The sequence below is a fragment of the Danio aesculapii genome, chromosome 14, assembly GCF_903798145.1.
Source record: "Danio aesculapii chromosome 14, fDanAes4.1, whole genome shotgun sequence".
Taxonomy (NCBI): Eukaryota; Metazoa; Chordata; class Actinopteri; order Cypriniformes; family Danionidae; genus Danio; species Danio aesculapii.
The window spans coordinates 36,819,438-36,843,083 of NC_079448.1; the positions used below are offsets into that span (position 1 = coordinate 36,819,438).

Sequence of the window (23,646 nt, forward strand, 5' to 3'; positions counted from 1 at the left end):
GCGTTTGGTGTGAACCCAGCACTGACATTTCGGCTGCTGAAAATTATCAGAGGATTATGGCATGTGTGGTCAATAAAATGTTTGCGCTTTAGTAAAATCTGTATAAATTAAATTAGTGAGTTAAATTTAAAAGTCTTATAAAATTATAATATTTAATGAGATTATAACTAATTATTACCATGCATTTTTATTTGCGGTTTTCAGCACATGCATGCAGAATTTTTGGTTTCTGTTCATTTCAGACCAGAATTTTCATACTTGTACATCCCTAAATATTTAGATTTTGAGTTTTGTCATTTAAATGAACATTGAAGTATTTAGTCAAAGATTTATTTCATTTAAAATATAAGAACACCAATAATATTTTCACACTAAAACTGCTTTTGATGTGGCGTGAGTTTTGTTGAAAAAACTTGATTAGATTTTTTTGTTACACCAAAAACTAAATCGTTACAATCAGAGTCTCCTCATTCTTGTTGGAGGAACTGTGCGGTAGAAGAGGCACATCATGCGCATGCATTCTGGCAGTGCTCAAGAATTGATGGTTTTTGGGAAACTGTACACTCTACTATCAAAGATATTTTCGTTCTTCATATTCCTAGATCATCTAGGAGATATTCCCATTAAACTTGAAAAAGAGGATAGATATCTTTTTAAGATTTTTTGGCAACAAGTAAAAAAGCTATAATGGTATAAAGAAGACCCACCAACTAAAGATGATCAAAATTATAGCAGAAGTAGAGAAAAAATCTTTGAGAAGAAATGGAGTAAATGGCTGGCATAACGACAGTATAATTATGTATAACATACATAATACATAATTCTAAAGGTTATGCATCATTGCGAGAATATTTGGTATAAAAGGCAACCTTTTATTATATTTTATTTTATACTTATTCTATTTATTTATTTATTGGTTAATTAAATTTTTCATATACAGTGTGTATGTATATCTATATACATACATACTGTATATGAAAAATTAAATACATACAATATAGATATAGTATACTTGGGTAGAATGGATGTATTTGTGTATATACGTGTATATGTATGTATGTATGTATATGTATGTATGTATATATGTATTATTAATTTTTGTTTGTTAGTTTGATTTGTTCCCACTGATTATTAGTTCCTAAAAAATCTATGAAAACTACGTATAAAAAAACCCTAAAAATAAACCTGTCTTGGATGTTAGACAATGCACCGTGTGACAAGTATATGTTCAATTCAATTCTAGTTTATTTGTATAGAGCTTTTCACAGTAATTATTGTTTCAAAGCAGCTTACAAAAAGGTTCACATGATTGCATTATAATCAAATTGGGGAAGGTTAAGGTTATTAGTTACCATTAGTTACCTTATATTGTTTTATAGTATATTAATTGTTAATAACTTTAAATAATTAACTAGTAACTAATAGCTTTTAACAGTTAAAGTTATTTTATATATGCAGCGACATTGATGCGATCCAAGACCTGTGAAGAAATTATGCCAAGGTATCCATAATCCTAGACCAGGCGGTATCCTGAGCTGACGAATCTCTCCATAGATCCCATAGGTCAGCCTGATCAATCGCCGGTGACTTACTCACATCTGCAGCTTCTCCACTTTGGACGTCCAGCATTCTCCAGCCTCCGGCACCTAGACTGCAGCTCTGCACAAGAGGTTTGGCCAGAGGAGAACTGGTCGTGCCCAACTAAGCCTGGCTTCTCTCAAGGTTTTTTTTCTTCACTTTCATCAATTGGTGAAGTTTTGTTCCTCGCTACTGGCTTGCTTGGTTTGGAACTTGTGGAGCTGTGCATTGATGGATTTGCTCTTCAGTGTTTGGACTTTCAGCAGTGAAATTTAAACCACACTGAACTGAGCTAAACTGAACTTCAAGTCTGAAAACTGGACTGACACAGTCAGTCAATTTACAAGAACTTCTATGTTAAGCTGCTTTGACACAATCTACATTGTAAAAATGCTATATGAGCAAGGATTAAGTGAGTTGAATTGAAATATAAACAGTTAACCTGCAGTTATATAGTATATAGGCGATGTCTATGTGTACATGTTCAATGAAGCGTATTATACATTATGTGATTTCCTCCTTTAAAATCACTAATATTACAGCGACCGATAGTGGGAGAAAATATTCTATAATATTACAGGCAATATGTACTGTATAATTGAAAAAAATCAAAGAAATGATGCAGGCTAGTTCTCTGCATTTGTTCAACACAAGAGCAAACACAGAGACACAGAGCTCAGACACTCTTCACCTCTGCCCTTTATAAAAACATCACAGGATTCTGTCTGTGTTTACCCAGACGCCGCACACTCTCTAATCTGTTGAACAGTAGTCTGTCCTCTCCCCTCAGAGACATGCGAGTCAGTACGGCCATATGGAGGATTCTAGCTGACAGGCTTTCAATAAAAAAAAAATACAAATATACAGTAGACTGCTGAAAACGCTCAAAGACAATGATAAATAAAGATGACCACATGATATATAAGGGGTGGGACTTACAGCTGGGCCCGTGGATTTTGATTGGCTCATTTGGATTAACCAGTTTGAGGGAACACTGCTGACAGACACATTCTTTACCACTGAACGTCACTCTGTCCCCGATTGGAAAAGGTTTCCTAGAGAGGGAAGACAGACAGACAACATAATATTATAGACAGAACACACATACTGTATAAATAACTACAGCCTACAATTTGTCAGATAAACCATGATCCACTCAAATAAATCCAAATGTTTAGAAGGGAGACTAAATTATATAGTAGAGAAAAGTTCTGGCAGGTTCTTAAAATGTAAGCAAATCCTGACCTACATACTCAAGTGTTAATATTTTAACAGCAATGGCAAGATTTCTATTCACCTTTTTTCATTACATTTATAAAACTGTTACAAAATATTTCTATTTGAAATCAATGTTGTTTTTTATCTTTACATTCATCATAAAATAATGTTTTTCATCAATAAGAAAACTTTCCTGAGCAGCCAATCATCACTTTAGTTGTTATAGTTTGAACTGTAGCATAAAATCTCTCTGTTCATTGACAAGTACAGTAATGGGAGCCAACCAAATAAGCATTTCCTAATAAAATAGAGCAGAACAGCAGGAGTTCTGTGAGAGGAAGCCCAACTGGGTTCAGGTAACATTTAACCCCAAATACAGTTAAGGAAGACCACATTAGCCACAAGCATAAAACACGGACCAGAGCCAACCCATAATGAGAGCTTAACTCTGACTAAGCACAGCCTTCCCTTTAGACACACATAAAAGAGACATTTTATGCCTCTTTTTACAAGATGTAATATAAGTCTCAGGTGCCCCTGACTGTGTCTGTGAAGCTCAAAATGCCCCATATTTTAGCATGCTATGTTGTAGATGTGGAGGCTAAAGCACACTGTTTTAGTGTATGTGTTTTTAAATGAAACAAGCTGCTGCTCCCTGCATCTTTTCCAGAAGAAGGCGGAGCCCTTATAGCCTATGTCTCAGATACTCTTAAGAAATAACCATCTGTCTGTTTTTATCTGACATTGTAGTTCTTAATCATTGTGAAAGTGATGCATGTTGATTCAGTATTAAACTTAAGTTCTCTATAGTGTCTTATTCCACATATACTGTCAATTGTAAAAAAATAAATAAATAAATAAAAATATATAAAAAAAAATAAGGCAGTTCCTTCTGCTGTGGCAACCCCTGATGAATGACTAATGAATGAATGATGAATGAAGGCAAGGCAAGGCAAGGCAAGGCAAGTTTATTTATATAGCACATTTAATACACAGTGGCAATTCAAAGTGCTTTACATAAACAGGAATAAAAGAAACAAGTATAGGAGAAATAAAAACAAATAATAAAAATGGTAAAAAAAATAAAATAAAATAAATAAGCATAAAGGGACAAAGCCGAAGGAAAATGAATGAATGAAAGAATGAATAAAATAAAATGCATACAGAAAACAAAATAAAATAAATATTACTCATTATTAATGTGAAAAGCCTTTTGTTTTGTTTTGTTTTTTTATTAGAAAGAAAGGGACGTCACTGTGGCGCAGTGAGTAGCACGACAGTAAGAAGGTCAGTGAAGAGCCTCGACTAGGTCAATTGGCATTTCTGTGTGGAGCTTGCATGTTCTCCCCATGTTCGCGTAGGTTTCCTCCGCAAGTCCAAAGACATGTGCTATAGGTGAATTGGGTAAGCTAAATTGTCCATAGTGTATATTTGTGAATGAGTGCATAGGTGTTTCCCAGTGATGGGTTGCAGCTGGAAGGGCATGCGTTGCGTAAAACACATGCTGGATAAGTTTGTGGTTCGTTTCGCTGTGGCGACTCCTGATTATTAAAGGGACTAAGCCGAAAAGAAAAGTAATCAATGAATGAATTAGAAAGAAAAATTAGAAAGTAAACAAATATTTAAGATGGAATTTATTACACATACATTTTTAGCCTACCAATAGCAGTTTGGGTATCCAATATTTATAGGTGCAAAAGAAAGAAATGCAAACAAGCGGACACAAATTATGCAAACTATAATATAATTTAAAATTATCTTTATTTTAGTTTTATTTAAGTGGTTCACATCTAGACATTGGCCAGTATTGTGCCAGTACTGACAGTAAGACAACCTTGGATAAAAATATCACGGATTCACAGTACTCTAAACTATTCATACTACTCTAAACTATATTATTTTTAAATGTCTGGGTGAAGAAAAAACAACAACTTTTCCCCAATTGAAGGCAATATATTTTAATATATGAACTATTTTAGAAACATTAAAAATATTTTGGAACAGTAGCTTTTGATGTGGATGGTCCTTTTCTGCTTGAGAGACGGTTGCCCTAATATACTAAATAAAACAGTTGTAAAATACACGTAAAACAAAAACTTGCATATACCATAGGAACGGTATAACAGAAAATGTTGACGGTTTTAAAACCTTGATTTTTCAAAACCATGGTAAACCTTAAAACCGGTTATCATCCCATGACTATTCACATCGTATTTATAATACAAAAAGAGTGATGGGGTTTAATTAGAAAATGGAGGATCTCTCGCAATGTTAGTTTTGGTGGTAATGTAGCTTTGCTGATACACCAGATAGTCCATTATAATCCAACCAGAGCTGGAAACACACTGTAGTTAAAGCTGGTTTTCTCTTCCTCAGGCAAATCTTTTAACCAAATATCTCTACTGACAAAGTATAAGGGGATAGTCAATTATATATATATATATATATATATAAGCTTATCTCTTGACAATATTATATTTACAATAGTTAAATGCATGTGTCTCTTTAGAGCACATGCCCACATGTCTCATGACAGCTCCCATAATCCATTGTGTCCACAGCTCTGCTTTATCTTCTCAGTAATCAGCATGACTGGAAGCTTCTACACTACAAGACAAATCCTATTACAGTAGACTATTCCTCTACTAATGCAGCAATTATGAAACAATCCATTTACATTGAACCATGACCTTAGAGGAGCACCGGCTCTGCCTCTACAAGATTACAGAACAGGTCCTTTAAAAACAGATCACGCTTCATTTCTGTCACACCGCCACGGCTAATTCTGATCAGCTTTAACCTTAAAAAGAACATTTACATAGAAGGGAGAATCATTTTTGCACTTCCATATTTAAAGCATTCCTAATTTGATTATATTATATTATATTATATTATATTATATTATATTATATTATATTATATTATATTATATTATATTATATTATATTATATTGAATTATATTATATTATATTATATTATATTATATTATATTATATTATAATATATTATATTACATTATATTATTTTACATTACATTACATTACATTACATTATTTTACATTATATTATATTATATTATGTTATGTTATGTTATGTTATGTTATGTTATATTATGTTATGTTATGTTATGTTATGTTATGTTATATTATATTATATTATATTATATTATATTATATTATATTATATTATATTATATTATATTATATTATATTATGTTATGTTATATTATATTATATTATATTACATTATGATGGCTAATAATAGTATACCAAAAATGTGAAAAATCAATACATGATGCATAATTTATGATCTTTTATATTTAGTGGATAAACTGTATTTCATTTAATTTACTCATGTTACTTGATTCGGACATTAACACAACATGGTCAGACTGCAGTTCTTGTAATTTAATATAAATATTTTTTGTTCATGTGACATTTGAATGTGTGTTTATTTCAAATCATGCACATTCACATCTTCTCCTCTCTCAACTAAACTAAACTAAACCCCAGAGAGTTTGATACCACATGTGAAGGAGCGATCAATGCAGAAGTGAGCAGGATGTTGTAACACGAGTCAAAGCGGAAGAAATCTGAGGTTTTAAAGCTCAAAATATGCAAAAATGTCAAGAAAGTAAGCAGAGAAGGGAGGAAAAGGTGTAAATGGAGAAGCTGCTGAGACGAGAGGTGAATATTTACCTCACAGACTGAAGAGTTAATAGAGTTAAAGGCAGCAATGGAAAATCACATTCTCTTGTCCTTCATACATGGCCTGTTCTCAGGCTGACAAGCAAGAAAATGAGAGGTACTGTAAGACATCCCTGCAGGGACGCATTATCTGCCTGCCCAACACTGTTATTTGAACCCCATTGCTTTTTGTAGTGAAAAGATGGGTTTGTTACAACTGGATTTTTTTTTTTTTTACATTTACTGCCTCAGTTAGAGATGCTCTGGTCAATGGGATGATAACCGGTTTCAAGGTTTACTGTGGTTTGGAAGAGTCACAGTTTTGAGACAGCTAAAATTTTATATTATACTGTTCCTATGGTATATGTCAATTTACATTTACATTTACATTTAGTCATTTAGCAGACGCTTTTATCCAAAGCGACTTACAAATGAGGACAAGGAAGCAGTTTACACAACTATAAGAGCAGCAGTGAACAAGTGCTATAGACATGTTTCAGGTGTGTAAAGTCTAAGAAGCTGAGCATTAGTAATTTTTATTTATTTATTTATTTATTTTTATTATTTTTTTTTTTTTTGTGAGAGAGAGTACAGTTAGTGGTATAGCCAGAGAGGCAGTTAAGATTGGGAAGGAAAGTGGAGACTAAACAGTAGAGTTTTTAGTCGTTTCTTGAAGACAGCAAGTGACTCTGCTGTTCTGATGTAGTTAGGGATGTAGCAATTCTTTTTAAAGTGTTTTTATTACTATTTTAGTTTTTAGTTTTTTTAGGACAACAGTATCTCCAGCAGAAAATGACCCTCCGCATTAAAAGCTGCTGGTCAGGAAACATTTAAAAAAACAATGTAAAAAAATGTATAAAAGCTGTGCTTTAAAAAATAATGAAGATAGCAGAAGTCAATGATTCATTTTAATTATTTAGATGTTTGCTGTTCCAAAATATTTTAAATGTTTCTTAAAATAAAATGTATTGTGTTCAATGGGGAAAAAAGTTGTTTTTTACCCAAAAGAACATATTTTAGGGCAGTAATCACAAGACATGTGATATTTTTATCCAAGATTATCACCCCATCAGAATCTTATACCAACTCATGTCTCCGACCGATCTGAAATCCAAAAATTGTTTGCTTTTTGGGCTTATCTCTGTTTCAGACTTGCAATCAAACTGCACTGCAATAATTTTGACTATACGTTTGACTGTACTATTTAAGATACAGTTGAAAGCAGCATTTTAAAACACTCATGTCCACTATCATTTTCGATAATTTCCCAAAAGTTGGTCATTCACACTGAAATGACTGAAAACGCTTTCTTCCCTGTACTGCAGATGCATTAAGATATAAAACACTTGCACCTGTATCATTTCTGCATGGTATTTTTTTTTTCCGGCTCTTTAAAGCACTGTGGAAGTATGTTAAAAAAATACTAAAAAGTTGAACAAATGGACAGACAGTGAGGAGGAGGTGGAGGTTTTTGCTGCGAGTGACACAGAAATCTAATGTTTTAAAAGCTAGCAAGAATATAGGCTAGAAGTAGAGTTGGGCTGATAAGTGATATTACATCTAATCGTGATAAACTTTATGTCGATAAATATGATAAGCTCTTGACATGTTTACTTCTTATTGATCTAAGAGCCAATCACACAGCAGAAATGGGCAACAAAGAGAATCTAGAAGTGTGTTTAAATGGAAAATGCACCAAATTTTCGCCCGCAGAAAATTATGAGCAGGAAATATGTTACACTATTTAATGAACTCTAATTTTTGTGGCTTCAGTCATTGTTGGGCAATTCTTTTAAATTTGGAAGCTTTAAAAACTTATCTAGAAATATATCTCATCATCGTTCAATATGGAGAAGATTTATCAAGATAATTCCTAGCTTCCTAGCTGGAAGACATGCCAAAACAACAGCTCAATAAACATACCTTGTCCTTTAAAGAAAAACTACCTGGACCATGTTCAAACTTACAATATATTATAATATATAAAATATCTATAACAATGTTGTCCAAATGGAGAGCACCTAAAACAACTGCTGTACAATTTCCTCTAACATTTTAACTAAATCGTTCATATCATTGGTTCTCAATCTTTTTATCACCACAGAGCGCAGTTCATTCAACTAGCTGCGTCTGGAAGGCACGAGTGTGTCACGCCGATTGTGCGCACAAGCCGCACACATACATTGGAAATAACAAACTTGCGCGAACTCTAGAAAAGACGTGATATGCGAACGGCCTCAAACTTGGCAGTTTGTGGGCCCACCATCATTTGCGATCTCCAGCAGTTGATTTTCTTGCTTGCAGACATGCTGGATTAACCTGATTTGTTGACAAATGGGTTGTGGATCTATTTCTTGGCAGTTTGCGGGTCCTTCACTGGGCCTTTTTCCCTTTGCAAAGAAACTTTCCAAAGACGTCTGTTTCTTACTCATTTTGCTGCTTGTGGGTTAAATTTGGGCGCTCAAGTGACCGAGATGTAAGCGAGAGAATATGGTAATTTTTCAAAATAAAAGACTAAAAGACTAAAATAAAAGATCGTTCAGACAGATAATAGATAAAATGGAAATAATTAATGATTTCTTGTGCGGCAATTGATCCATGAACCGGTACCGGTCCGTGGCCCAGTGGTTGAGGACCACTGGTTCACTTGACTAAAAATGTGTAATTGTTTTTGAAAGCCTCCATTTCCTGCAACTTTATTTTTATAGATGCATAAAATGTAAATTATATGCATTTTTTTAACAGCACTAACCAAGAAAACACTGAATGTCCTGATTTTCAATGAGCGCCACCTACTGGAAAAAATTGTTATTTCACATTTTTATTCAGTTTTTGTTTTCCAATGCTGTTTAATGTATAATTCCACAAGGATAAATTCATATCACTATAATTTTGCTTTATATTTTGACATTATATGACCTAATTTAGATACCTGCACAAACTAATACATGTATCACCATTGCGTGGACCATGATTAAAGGGATGGTTCACCCAAAAATGAAATTTAACTCTCCCTATAGTGGTTACAACACTTTATGAGTTTCTTTCTTCTGTCAAACACAAAAAGAAGGTATTTGGAAGACAGCTGAAAACCTCACTTCCACAGTAAGAAAAACAAATGTGATGAAAAACAATGGTTACAGGTTTTCAGCATTCTTCAAAATGCAGCCATAGCTCTGGCTAATTAATATGCGCTCTCCAGAAGGGGTACGTTTTGGTAAATATCTTCTTTGTGTTCAATAGTATAAAGAAACTCATAAAGGGTTGAAACAAGTAAAGGGTGAGTAAATGTTGACAGATTTTTCATTTTTGGGTGAACTATCACTTTAAATTGAAGTGGTTTCCTCTAATTGTACAGTAAATCATTGCAGATAGTGCAGTTTACGCAACAGGAACCGACCATCAAGAATCCAGATTGGTGCATTAAAACCTTTCACATTGACTTATATGTATTTTTTTTCTTCTCTTCAGCTTGTGCAAACACTTTTTACAGGCTGTGGTGAATCTGCAGAAGAGCTGTGAGTCTTGCTGCTAATGTATCTCTGTTATGTCCCACTTGTAATTACAGTGTGTTTGCTCTGTTCTGATCTACAGGAAATTAGTTCGACTAAATAACTCGCTCCTCCTTCTTTAGGTCATCAGCACACCGAAAGAGCTCTAGTGCTTGATGGATTTATGTGGGTAGGAAAAGGCATTTTCGTGCAGCCCTGGGATTGCTTTGCTGTACTGCCTTGCCAATCGGGCTACTAAATGGCCCAATGGGACACTCTTGGCAGGAGTAACCTAAACAGTTATCGGCCTGACCAAGAAGTAAACAGTCAACAGGAGAGCTAGATTATGTTACATTTAATATTTAGACCATCTGTGTGAAGAGCAAACTCTAGATTTAGTGGGCTGTCATCCCAGTAGCGCTGTCAGCAATAATTCATAAGTCGCGTCATAATATATTGCATACTTTGATGATGGTTCAACTCACATTTCTGCTTTCCTATAATTAATATTTTGAGAAGCTTTTGCAGTTGACTGAGCTGATGATACATGAATTAAATGCAAGTAAAAATTTAATATTGAAATATCCGTGAATAAAATGAATGTCATTACACATTTAGCATCAAATTCTACCGTTATTTACCAAGACAGATTTATGCAAAAAATTAAATTAGTTTTGTATTTCAGTATGACATATATAAATTTGAATTTATAAAGGATTAAGTTATTATAGCATAGAGGTTTGTAAAATACTTGTAATGTATACAAAATTGAATATAACAATTATTTCAGGGCTTATTTTCAGGGCTTCAGAGTCTTTAAATCAACCCAAGCTTATTATGGATACATACCCCTATATTCATTTCTGGATATCGTGAAATACGTCCCAGCAGGTATGCTTTTTTGCAGTTTTTGTTTTTGCGAATCCACCACAGGCCACAGAAGTCGCTTTTTTAGACCTCAAATTTCTCTCGGGAGTGCCATTCATGCTTGTTGTTCTCAAGTAAATCAGACTGCTGTTGACTGTCTGACTGACTGACCAACTACCCCACCCACCCCCTTACTTAAACCCAACCGATAGTGTTTTTAAAAGCAATCAAAAAGCCCTCAAAAATTTTTAAAAGCCCTCGCAGCAGCCTTATTTTTACCTTGTTTTCAGATCTTACCACTTTCTCACCCTATTATTTACTTGTTTTTTTACCTGCTTTCTATAAAATGTTCTTCACCAGACTCGAACCCCGTCATCGTTGTCAACTCCTCTCTGCATCTCGTTTTATATACAAAATGCAGCCATACGTAGCTCTGGCTAATTAATATGCGCTCTCCAGAAGGGGTACGTCTTCACTATGAGCCTGTGTTGCTTTAAATAGATCATGAAACAATTCTTTTGATAAATTTGCACGACAAGATTTTTTGTTCCATAAAAACTGTTGCACTGATTACAATTCTAATGATCATCTTCTGCACACTGCCTGACATGTCTTGTCATTGATCCTAGATATAAGAGCAACCAAATAATAACTTGACTTCTAGTTGATCATTTGGAAAAGTGGCAGAAGGTAGATTTTTCTGATGAATCATCTGTTGAACTGCATCCCAATCATCACAAGTACTGCAGTAGACCTATTGGAACCCGCATAGATCCAAAATTCTTACAGAAATCAGTCAAGTTTGGAGAAGGAAAAATCATGGTTTGGGGTTACATTCAGTATGGGGGCGTGCGAGAGATCTGCAGAGAGGATGGCAACATCAACAGCCTGAGGTATCAAGACATTTGTGCTGCCCATTACATTACAAACCACAGGAGAGGGGAAATTCTTCAGCAGGATAGCGCTCCTTCTCAAACTTCAGCCTCCACATCAAAGTTTTTGAGAGCAAAGAAGGTCAAGGTGCTCCGGGATTGGACAGCCCAGTCACCAGATATGAACATTATTGAGCATGTATGGGATAAGATAAAGGAGGTGGGACTGAAGATGAATCCAAAGAATCCAAAAGAAACTCTGGGAGTCCTGCAAGAATGCTTTCTTTGCCATTCCAGATGACTTTATGAAAATGTTATTTGAGTCATTGCAGAGATGTTTGGATGCAGTCGTTAAGTCATAAACAATATTAACTCTTTTTCCACTGCACCATGACTTTATATTCTATACCAGGGGTGGGCAAACTCGGTCCTGGAGGGCCGGTGTCCTGCACAGTTTAGCTCCAACACTAATTAAACACACCTGAACAAGCTAATCAGTATCTGCAAGATCACTAGAAATCTATAAGCAGGTGTGTTTGATTAGAGTTGGAGCTAAACTGTGCAGGACACCGGCCCTCCAGGACCGAGTTTGCCCACCCCTGTTCTATATTGTACATTATTTGTTAGTGACAAGACTTTGTCTAAGCAAAATCAGACCTTACTGGCCTAATTAAATAATTAAAAATCAAGGCATGATCATATTTTATTTTGGTAAAAATAAGTGTAATCTAGAGGCCTTTGACTTTCATATTAACCATTTCTGATACCAAATGATCAACTAGAAGTCAAGTTATTATTTGTTGTTTCTAAAGCTTGGATAGGCAACAAGACTTTTGTCAGGTAGTATACATCATTGTAAAAATGCGTAGGGGTGAAAATGTAAAAACACTGTAAATTTACAAGAACATATTTCTAGTTTATACTTAGATTTTTCATTTATATTTTGCATATTTTACTTTTTGTCAACTAAAAAATATATGCATATGTATACGTACAAATTAAAATAAATCAGTTATTAGAAATCAGTTATGAAAACTGTTATGTTTAGAAATGTGTTGAAAAAATCTTTTTTGTTAAACAGAAATTGGGGAAAAAATATACAGGAGGGCTTATAATTCTTCAACTGTATACTCATCATGTAAAATGTATTTTTGTGTACTTTAATATACAGCAAAATATTAAATGATCTTTAGCTGTTCTTAACGATATTTCTTAAAATATAGGGCTAACTGTGATCTACAAAAAGACTTGCAAGATAGTCTTCGTGTACAGAATAAAAGCAAAAAGTGTAAATTTTTAAAGAGCAGGAAAAGCTGACAATGCTGTGCGTGTGTGTCTGGAGGGAGTGTGATGTGGCGGTAATGCCAAGGTCACATGAAGATGGCACGAAAAGACTTGCACGGAGCCTCATGAGGAACCCACACATTTTTCACACACAAATATAGAATGAAGTAGGTTGTGTGAACGAGGAGGAATAAAAAAAATAAATAAATACACAGCGACAGTAAAATTAGATCCAGAAATGCTGCTGTCATTGGCTCCAGCTGTCCTGAAACACTGGAAAGTCTGAAGGAATTATTCAGCCCATGTGTCTGACAAGTGCTTCTGTTTTCTGCCCACTTTGCCTGTCATCTTTCACTCTCTATTTCAAAGAGGTCTTTGTGTGTGGTCCTTGAAGTGGAGGAGGTTTTCATGCCATGCTTCACATTGCTCAGTTAACAGTGTGTTGGTAAATGTGTTTACGTCCAAAAATGTGACCCTGAACAAGTTTTTCGGCCCTGGTGTTTATGCCAAACTTTTTTGTTCTTTGAAACACTTCAGGGGTTTACTGTTAATGAACATCCCAACGTTGCCCACATACAATTTTTAGATGAATATTTAAATATGTGCTGCAAACTTTCTCTGAATAGCACATTAAACACACACAAAATAAAAAGGTAACATTTTAAAATAATGGTCCAGTAGTTAATGTTAGTTGTATTTACTAACATGAACAAACAATTAGTAATAGATTTATTATGGTATTTATTAAACGTTGTTATAGTTATTTAAGTTACATAACATTAGTTCATGTAAGTTTGTTAACTCACAGTGCATTAACTAATGAACATGCACAACTTTAGATTTTAATAATGCATTAGTAAATGTTGAACTATGATAATTAAATGCTTTACAGGATTATCCAAACTTAGTAAGTTAGTAAATGTAAGTAAATACATTACAATGTTATACAACGTTAACTAATGGACTAATTATTCTAAAGTGTTACCAATAAAATGACAGAGGTGTGAAAACAACAGTTAAGAAAGCATATTATCATAGTGAAGTGGATATGTGTTTTATCAGCACTGAATTTTGGCACTTCACTAGTGTCAAGTGATGCCCTTTTATTTATATGTCACTAAGTACAATATATTATACCTTAAAAAAGAATCCTTTACAGCAGCGGTCCTCAACCAGCAGGCCGCGAACCAGTTGGTACAGGCCAAAATTTATTTGCAAAGGGGAATAGACCCAGTGAAGGACCCGCGAACTGCCAAGGAATGGATCCACAATCCATTTGTCAACAAATCCAGCATGTCTGTGCAAGAAGATCAACTGCTGGAGATTGCAAATGACGGCGGCCTTTTAGGGGCCATTCCCATATTGCATCTTTTCTAGAGTTTGAAGAACTAGAAGAACTGACCGATCAGCTTCAGCTTGTATGGAATATACACATTTCGGTCGACTAATTATTTCAGACAAACACAGAACATCCAAACATTGCAGTGCTTTGTAATTTTCTCCATAAATGAAACTTGTATCAGAGTGACAGCAATGTTTTGTCAGCTTGTCATCCTCTGAGAAAACGGTTGATGGTTGCAGCCTGCGAACAACACCCCCTACCTCTAAATTGTCAAGCTTTGACCGGTATGTGGTGGTAAAAAGGTTGAGGACCACTATTCACAGCACTTTTTTAAAAATAAATATCAGCCATGACAGTGGCGCAGTGGGTAGCACGTTCACCTCACAGCAAGAAGTTCATAAGGTCGCTGGGTCGAGCCTCGGCTGGGTCAGTTGGCTTTTCTTTGTGGAGTTTGCATGTTCTCCCCGTGTTCGCGTGGGTTTCCTCCAGGTGCTCTGGTTTACCCCACAAATCCAAAGAAATGCAGTACAGGTGAACTGGGTAGGCTAAATTGTTCATAGTATATCTGTGTATGGATGTTTCCAAGTGATGGGTTTTTTGGCTTAGTCCCTTTATTAATCTGGGGTCACCACAACGGAATGAACCACCATCTTATCCAGCATATGTTTTATGCAGCGAATGCCCTTCCAGCTGCAACCCATCACAGGGAAACACCCATACACTCCCATTCACACACATACACTATGGATTTAGCTTGCCCAATTCACCTATACCGCATGTTTTTGGACGTGTGGAAAAAAAACAGGACACCTGGAGGAAACCAATGCCAACATGGGGAGAACATGCAAACTCCACACAGAAATGCCTTGTGACCCAGCTGAGGCTCGAAGCAGGAACCTTTTTGCTGTCTGAGGCGACATCGCTACCTACTGCGCCACAGCACCGCCCATGCACAAATATAAATCATCATTTAAATGAGAGATTTGTGAGGAGTGTACTCATGTATGTTAAGCACTGTAGATCCCCCCTGACAAACTGTCTGCAGATAAGTATATTATAATATAATATAATATAATATATTATAATATAATGTAAAATAATATAATATAATATAATATAATATAATATAATATAATATAATATAATATAATATAATATAATATAATATAATATAATATAATATAATATAATATAATATAATGTAAAATAATATAATATAATATAATATAATATAATATAATATAATATAATATAATATAATATAATATAATATAATGTAAAATAATATAATATAATATAATATAATATAATATAATATAATATAATATAATATAATATAAAATAAAATAATATAATATAATATAATATAATATAATATAAAATAATATAATATAATATAATGTAAAATAATATAATATAATATAATATAATATAATATAATATAATATAAAATAAAATAATATAATATAATATAATATAATATAATATAATATAATATAATATAATATAATATAATGTAAAATAATATAATATAATATAATATAATATAATATAATATAATATAATATAATATAAAATAAAATAATATAATATAATATAATATAATATAATATAAAATAAAATAATACAAAATAATATAATATAATATAATATAATATAATATAATATAATGTAAAATAATATAATATAATATATTATAATATAATATAATATAATATAATATAATATAATATAATATAATATAATATAATATAATATAATGTAATATAATATAATATAATATAATATAATATAATATAATATAATATAATATAAAATAATATAATATAATATAATATAATATAATATAATGTAAAATAATATAATATAATATAATATAATATAATATAATATAATATAATATAATATAATATAAAATAAAATAATATAATATAATATAATATAATATAATATAATATAATATAATATAATATAATATAATATAATATATTTTCTTTACATTTCCCAGTGTTGGGATGCAGCTGGAAGGGCATCCGCTGTGTAAAACAAATGCTGGATAAGTTGGCGGTTCATTCCGATGTGGCGATCCCTGATTAATAAAGGGACTAAACCGAAAAGAAAATGAATGAATGAATAAATGAATTTCTTTAAAATTCTATTGTACTGAAGTGATTCCTTAAACCTAAATCCATCACACTCAGACAGTGACTTACTCTCAAAGATAATTCTATAAATATCAGCGCTCTTGGAACATTGCTTGACTGATCAAATTAGAAGACCGGAACTAACTGTAGTATTAATTGCTTTGTATATAGATGAGTGGGGGAGCATATAGCTGTCAGCGGGTGAATTAATGAGCTTCAGTCGCCGGCACATTAGTAAATGAACATAATTTTCCAGCATCCCACCAGCACTTGCTCACGTTTAATCTGTCTGATGGGTCTATTTTCGTAATGACATTTTAACAGTGAGTGTAAAGGCTCACCTGCAGACGCTGCAGACGAAACACTGCGGATGATATGTGCGGCCCAGGGCAGAGACCACCTCCCCTGAGATAAAGTCCCCACAACTGTCACACTTTGTGCCATACAGACGCTGGTAGTCTGATGTGCAGATGTACTCGCCGCTCTTCTGGAAGAATCCGGAATGTGCCAAATCACAGCCACACACTGGTAGAGAAAAAAAGAAGAGAAATCAACATGAGATAACTTCGCCATTTTATCTATAGTACAGCAAACGATAAGGAGTAATGGAGGGAATGGACCAAAAGACTTAAAAGAAATGTAACATTTAATAAAGGAATTTGTGCAAGGGGCTTAATACAGTTTATATATTTTAGAGTTTGCACCCTCTATCTGTAATAATAGTGAATAATAGCAATAATGACGACTGTTTTGTTTGCCTGTGTCGTTATGAATGATCGACGATAGATTAATTGTTGAATGATTAATCATCAACAAGATTGTAATCTTGATTTAAACATCTACATGATCTTATTCCTTACTTACAGAAATGTATATTCCATATAAACAGAAATGTTTATGAAAACTTTGACAAGTGCAATCACAATGGTTCTGTTACAGCTGTCGTAACACAGATGTTCAAGGCTCGGAGGGTTTCAAAAAACACTCATTTATTTACAAAAACTCACTTAGTACAGAAACAGGAAGATTCAACACATGTAGGACATGGAGATACCGGACAAAAAACTGAACCAAAACAGGGGTGTAAATACACAGGACAAGACTGAACAGATTACAAACAGGGGTGAGACAACAGGTGGAACTAATGAACATTAACACACAGCGGGAATAAAGAACCAAAGGAGTCACATGACGTAAACACACGCACATGGAACACGGCACAACATAACATCACATGACACAACATACCACTGACACACCAGACATGTAACAACACAATGAAAACCCCAAACTTTTACAGGTATGTTCTTGCATTTGCATTTAGTATTAGATTACAACAATCATAATCATGCTACAATATGAGTACTGAGTTTACAGTTTGGATGTAAACCATGATATCTACAGTAGCGATCAAAATAATATAAATCAAGTACCGTAAGAGGACGCTTCAAGTGAAGCTTGTTAACTATAATGTTACACCAGTAGGTGGTGACTGTTAACTGTCACTGTTAAAACCCTATTTCCCAGTTCTTTCAAAATGCTGATATATTTAATCATGAAACATGTCAAGTCTTTACAAGTGAGTCATTTAATCGTTTATTAGAGTTTTTAAAATTATTTCATTTTGATGTAATGCATTAGATTCATTCGATAATGTACGATTATGTATGTCTTATTACAACAATCATAATTATGTTAACATAAAAGTACTGAGTTTATAGTTTGGAGGTAAACCATGATGTCTGCAGTAGCGATCAAAATAAAATAAATCATTTTTAAAGTACCGTAACAGGACGCTTCAAGTGAAGCTTGTCAACTATAATGTTACACCAGTAGTTGGCGACTGTTAACTGTAACTGTTACCAATCTATTTGCCATTTCTTTCGAAATGCTGATTTATTTAGTAAGTAAACATATCATATCTTTACAAGTGAGTCATTGAATCATTTAATCAAACAGCTTTTAAATTATTTCATTTTGATGTTATGACTTGGATCCATTCGACAATGAATGAATATTTAAGTCTTATTACAACAATCATAATCATGCTACCATAGAAGATCTCAGTTTATAGTTTGGATGTAAACCATAATGTGTACAGTAGCGATCAAAATAAAAAATATATTTTTTTTAATGTACCGTATCTAGGCATGGGCCGGTATAAGATTCTTACGGTATGATAACCTTGGATAAAAATCTCACAATTTCATGGTAATATGATTAATGCTCTAAAATATAATATTTTTAAATGTCTGGGTAAAAAATTTTGGAACAGTAAACATGTCAGGCTAAATGATTCAAATGAATCATTGACTTCTGATATGTTCATTTCAGAGTTCACACTTAGCTATTGCTTGATATAAATTTGCAGATTTGACATGCTATCTAGGGAGAGATCCCTGACCTCAGAGATACTTAAGCCCAGGGCTTCCACTTGGTCATGTAGCATAACAGGGGGTTCGAGATCAGGTACTGAAACGCTTCAAGTGAAACTTGTCAACTATAACGTTACACCAGTAGGTGGCAACTGTTAACTGTAACTATTAGAAACCTTTTTGCCATTTCTTTCTAAATGCTGATTCATTTAGTAATAAAACATGTCAAGTCATTAAATCATTCAATCAAACAGCTTGTAAATTATTTAACTTTGACATAATAATATATTTTGGTTGCTTTTTTGCAGAATTTCTATCATTATTTACTCCAGCACTTGTTCCAAACCTTTCTTTCTTCAAAAGAACATTTGATTGGTTAAAAAATCTGATGAGAAGCTGAAATGCAGAGTGATTTCATAAAAATAGCTATTCATATTGGTACAAAAGAGAGCAATTTCTGTTGCTGCTTTGGAACATACCAAGTTATAGATAAACTTAAGGCTAATGTATTCACAATACAAGCTAAAGAACTGGAAGATTGATTTCATTTGTTGATTTATTTAGTTTTCCATAAAGAAAATGTTACCTTAATCCTTCAAGCTAACGGGGAATATTCTCAGAAAGTCTGTGTAAATGTTAACATGTAATGCTTTTGTTACATTCTTTTAACGCTGATGAAATTAGCATTCTTGGAACATTATTATAATGTGGACAGAATGTTCTAATTTTTTTTTAATAACCTTCTGATAACATTGATCTAACAACAGACTGAATGAAAATGTAAAGAGAATGTTTTTAGAACCTAAAATTGTTAGCTGGGCTGTTGTATTAGTTATTATGGTTTTAAGGTGACCTACTTTTAAACACAGACCCAATTTGAAGCCAATTTTGCACATACTGTATGTAAACAGAACAATTTTGGCTTTATTGTGGCCTTATTTTTGGTGTGTCACTGTCATGTTTATATGTGGAGAGTCTTTAGTGCACAGACTATAAACTCAGGATATAAAAAGCCACAAATGGCAGGGATTTTTACAGGTGACATTTTGTTGAATACAGTACATTCATTGAAAAATTAATTTACATAAAAAAAGGCCATCAGCAATTCATTACAGATTAATGATGCATGTACTTAGTCTTGTGAATTTCAATTCCTTTTACAAGGAAAAGGATTGCTCAATCAATTACTACTAAAGCAGAAACCTGGAAAGTCTCAAAATCACACCTCACATAAAGTAGATTGAGCGAGATGATCAGGGATTGAAGATCTGCCAGCAGTGAACTGAGGATAATTATATTAGCACAACAAAGAAAAACATCTCCTAGAGCATTTTATTTCAGCTGGAATATTTTGTGAAGTATCACAGCCATGAATATCAAGCGAACACACACGCAAAATATGGCAGTGCATTTACTTTACTTTCTGTAGTGTGTCCAAAGAATCATGACTATATTTCGTGTTTTTTTTAAATACTTTCATTCTGTGTGATTTATGAGCCGTTTTCCTCATAGGGACCAAACTAAATGTCATTACAATGTCAAAATATCCCAGTATTCCTATACTTGTGACCATATCTAGTCCCCACAATGTCAGGAATGTCAACTGGCACACACACACAGTCCTCGGCATCCATCATCCCTGCAATGGCAGCAGTTATTGGCTTGTGGGATTGGCAATGATTGCTGATTGAAAAATGCGTCACAGTGCTGTAAATTATTCATTTAAAGTCAGATATGCTTGCCTTCTTCTGAGCCCTGAATTGTGAGGCACAAGGATAAAAAAAAATCCTTTGGGTTGAAGTTAAATTAGGAGATTAAATCGGATGCACACTGATTATATTGAAGAATCTGCGGTTCTCATTGGTTGGCTTCTGAAAGAAGAAATCATAAGAATGCAGGAGTAAAAATACTCAAAACACTGATGTCCTGATGTTATCACCATGGCACTGAACATGTATTGAAGAAGTCTGAAAAGCTGTGTGATGACTCGGAAAGATCTCATTGGAGCAGCGTTTGGCCCTTTCTGATTGGCTTTCTCTATGTTGTTTGTTAATTGGGTGAACTTACAAAGGAGTGTTGTGTGTTAAACAGTGTAGGTCACTTGTGGGTTGTTTCATACAAGTCCTCATGTCAAGGAGTATGATCTGGTTGGCCCTCTAACCTTTGTTTTTATTAGTTTTCATATGCATATCATGTAGTTAAAGTTTTGTTGTGATTATTCATTTAGCTTTTATATTTTTTATTATACCTAAACATGATTATCAACATGCCTGGCCATTGTTATATAATTTTAATTCAGAAAGAAATGTTTTACTTTTATAATTACAACAATTATGCTGGTATTATAGATTTTTTTAAATTATTCTAATTAACTTATTATTAGGCCATATACTTATATTTTTAACAGCTTTGTTTTTTTTTCATACAGTTCATTTAGAATGCATCATGTTTACATGTATCTTTTACTTTGCATTTTTACCATGATTCATCAGAAGAAACCTACAAAAATTTCATTCTTGTATCTTGCAATACTAATTTATACTCACTATGTGTCAAACCTCCTGCTCTACATTTTTTCCCACAAAAATATTTTTTAAAACAATAAAGTGAACACTTGCACTTAATGGAATAAGAACATAAGATCACTTAAACAAAATGATGCAAACACCAAAATAAAAGGTATTGTCCATGTATCTATGTACTGCATGTCAACAAATATATACAGGGTTTAACATAAATATAGCATTAATAAACAATATAATGACTTTTAGTAGCATCTCTTTAAAAAAACAAATTTTTTAAAGCAAATTTAGTGTTGTAAGCTTCATTTTCTAGGTCAATTGTAGTGAAAATTTTGTCAGCAGCTATTAATGTAGTTAACAAATTATTCAGTATTTAATATTTTATTTTATTATTATACATTACATGTTTACATTTTTAATACAGTTGAAATTAGAATTATTAAACCCCATTTAATTTTTTTCTTTTTTAAATATTTCCCAAATGATGTTTAACAGAGAAAGGAAATTTTCACAGTATGTCTAATAATATTTTTCCTTCTGGAGAAAGTCTTATTTGTTTTTTTTAAGCTAAAATAAATTTTACATTTTTTAAAAACCATTTTAAGGTCAAAATTAGTAGCCCCTTTAAGCTATATATTTTTTTCGATAGTCTACAGAACAAACCATTGTTATACTGTACAATAACTTGCCTAATTACCCTAACCGGCCTAGTTAACCTAATTAACCTAGTTAAGCCTTTAAATGTCACTTTAAGTTGTATAAAAGTGTCTATCTAGTAAAATATTATTTACTGTCATCATGGCAAAGAGAAAATAAATCAGTTATTAGAAATTAGTTATTAAAATTATTTTGTTTAGAAATCTTCTCTCCATTAATCAGAAATTGGGGGAAAAAATTAACAGGGGGGCTAATAATAATAATTCAGAGGGGTTAATAATTCTGACTTTAAACTGTATATATTACAAAGTATATTATTGATAATACATAAAATTTGCCATGGATAATAAATGTAGACATATGAAATAAAAGAATAAAAGAGTCCAAAACACAACTCAGAAAAGATATGCTGCCAGTGAGCACTATATGACTGCTGCAAAATCTTCACTGTGGGCCAGCAGCTTCATCAGATCTGGGATTTCTACAAAAATCTGGAGTCTTTGGCAGCGCAACCACATGTGCAGGGAAATTATAGCTCTGCTGTGAATGTGTGTGTGTGTGTGTGTGTGTGTGTGTGTGTTTGTATGTCTGTGTGTGTGTCAGTGTATGATAGACGCTGTGCCAGGCAGCCGCATTTCAAGCAACCACAACACAATGGCATGTTGCTTCAAATGGCCCAACTGGATTGAAACCCTGCAATAAAAGAGAAAACTCTGGAGCGCATGACATTTGAAGCCTAATGGAAAATTTAATGAAAAAAAAATTCTCAAGGCCTTTTCAGCTCAAATATCTTCCAGATACAGAAAGTATTAACATTTGTGCTTTGAAATTTGATTTAAAAAAGCATTGAGAAGTTGCTTTAATTGTCAAGCTGCAATGTTACTCATGTTAATTATAAAAAGCTATAATAATTTAAATTGTACTATAGTTTAATCTTTAAAAAAGTATCTAGTTTCACTAAACAATATACACTGAAAGGTAGTTGAAATTAGCAAACCTGTATAAGATTGAAGATCCTTTAAAAGGACAATGTGTTTTAAAAGAGATGATATTTAAAAGGGGTAAGTATTTTGTTTATTAGTAGTACAAGTACAATAGGATAATATGGTTTAATGTTAATGTAAATCACATCATCTTTACATAATGTACCTTATATAGTCCCTCTGTGCCCAGTCTATCTGAAAACATTTTTTCTGAAAAGCCCAGAGTGTTCTAATTGCCATCAAGAGTGTTATAGAAATGTATTATCTATTTTGCTATAATCATGGGTTTCAGATTCCAAAGCTTGGTTTGTACATCATTATACTGAAATCATGGTAGAAAGGTAGGCAATGTTTTTTTTAATCTGAAAGTATTTTTTTTACTAATTTTTTAAACTTTTTTTTAACTAATTTACAGCAAAAACAGCAATATTTAAAATTTATTTTATAAAAATTGCAACATAAAAACAATTTGACCTGAATAGCTTTATTTGGAAAAGAATCTTTTATTTTACAATGATTTTAATGTGTTTTTAGGTGAGTGAATTTGTATAAAATGTAATAAATCCAACCCAGGCTCATTATGGATATGTACCCCTGTATACATTTCTGGAGAGCACGAAATACAT

The 23,646-nt window shown here is 32.9% G+C and overlaps 1 protein-coding gene across 4 annotated transcripts in view; it reads right to left on the reverse strand.

Moving 5' to 3' along the window:
- The window catches only part of ablim3 (actin binding LIM protein family, member 3), a 130,821-nt gene that overhangs the window by 58,845 nt on the left and 48,330 nt on the right, over positions 1–23,646 (reverse strand). For all 4 annotated transcript variants that reach the window (XM_056471935.1, XM_056471936.1, XM_056471938.1 and 1 more), the window contains exons 3-4: positions 16,825–17,008; positions 2,518–2,633 (exon numbers count right to left, since the gene is read on the reverse strand). In XM_056471935.1, the coding sequence (XP_056327910.1) occupies positions 2,518–2,633; positions 16,825–17,008 (300 nt within the window). The remainder of the gene's footprint in view (positions 1–2,517; positions 2,634–16,824; positions 17,009–23,646) is intronic.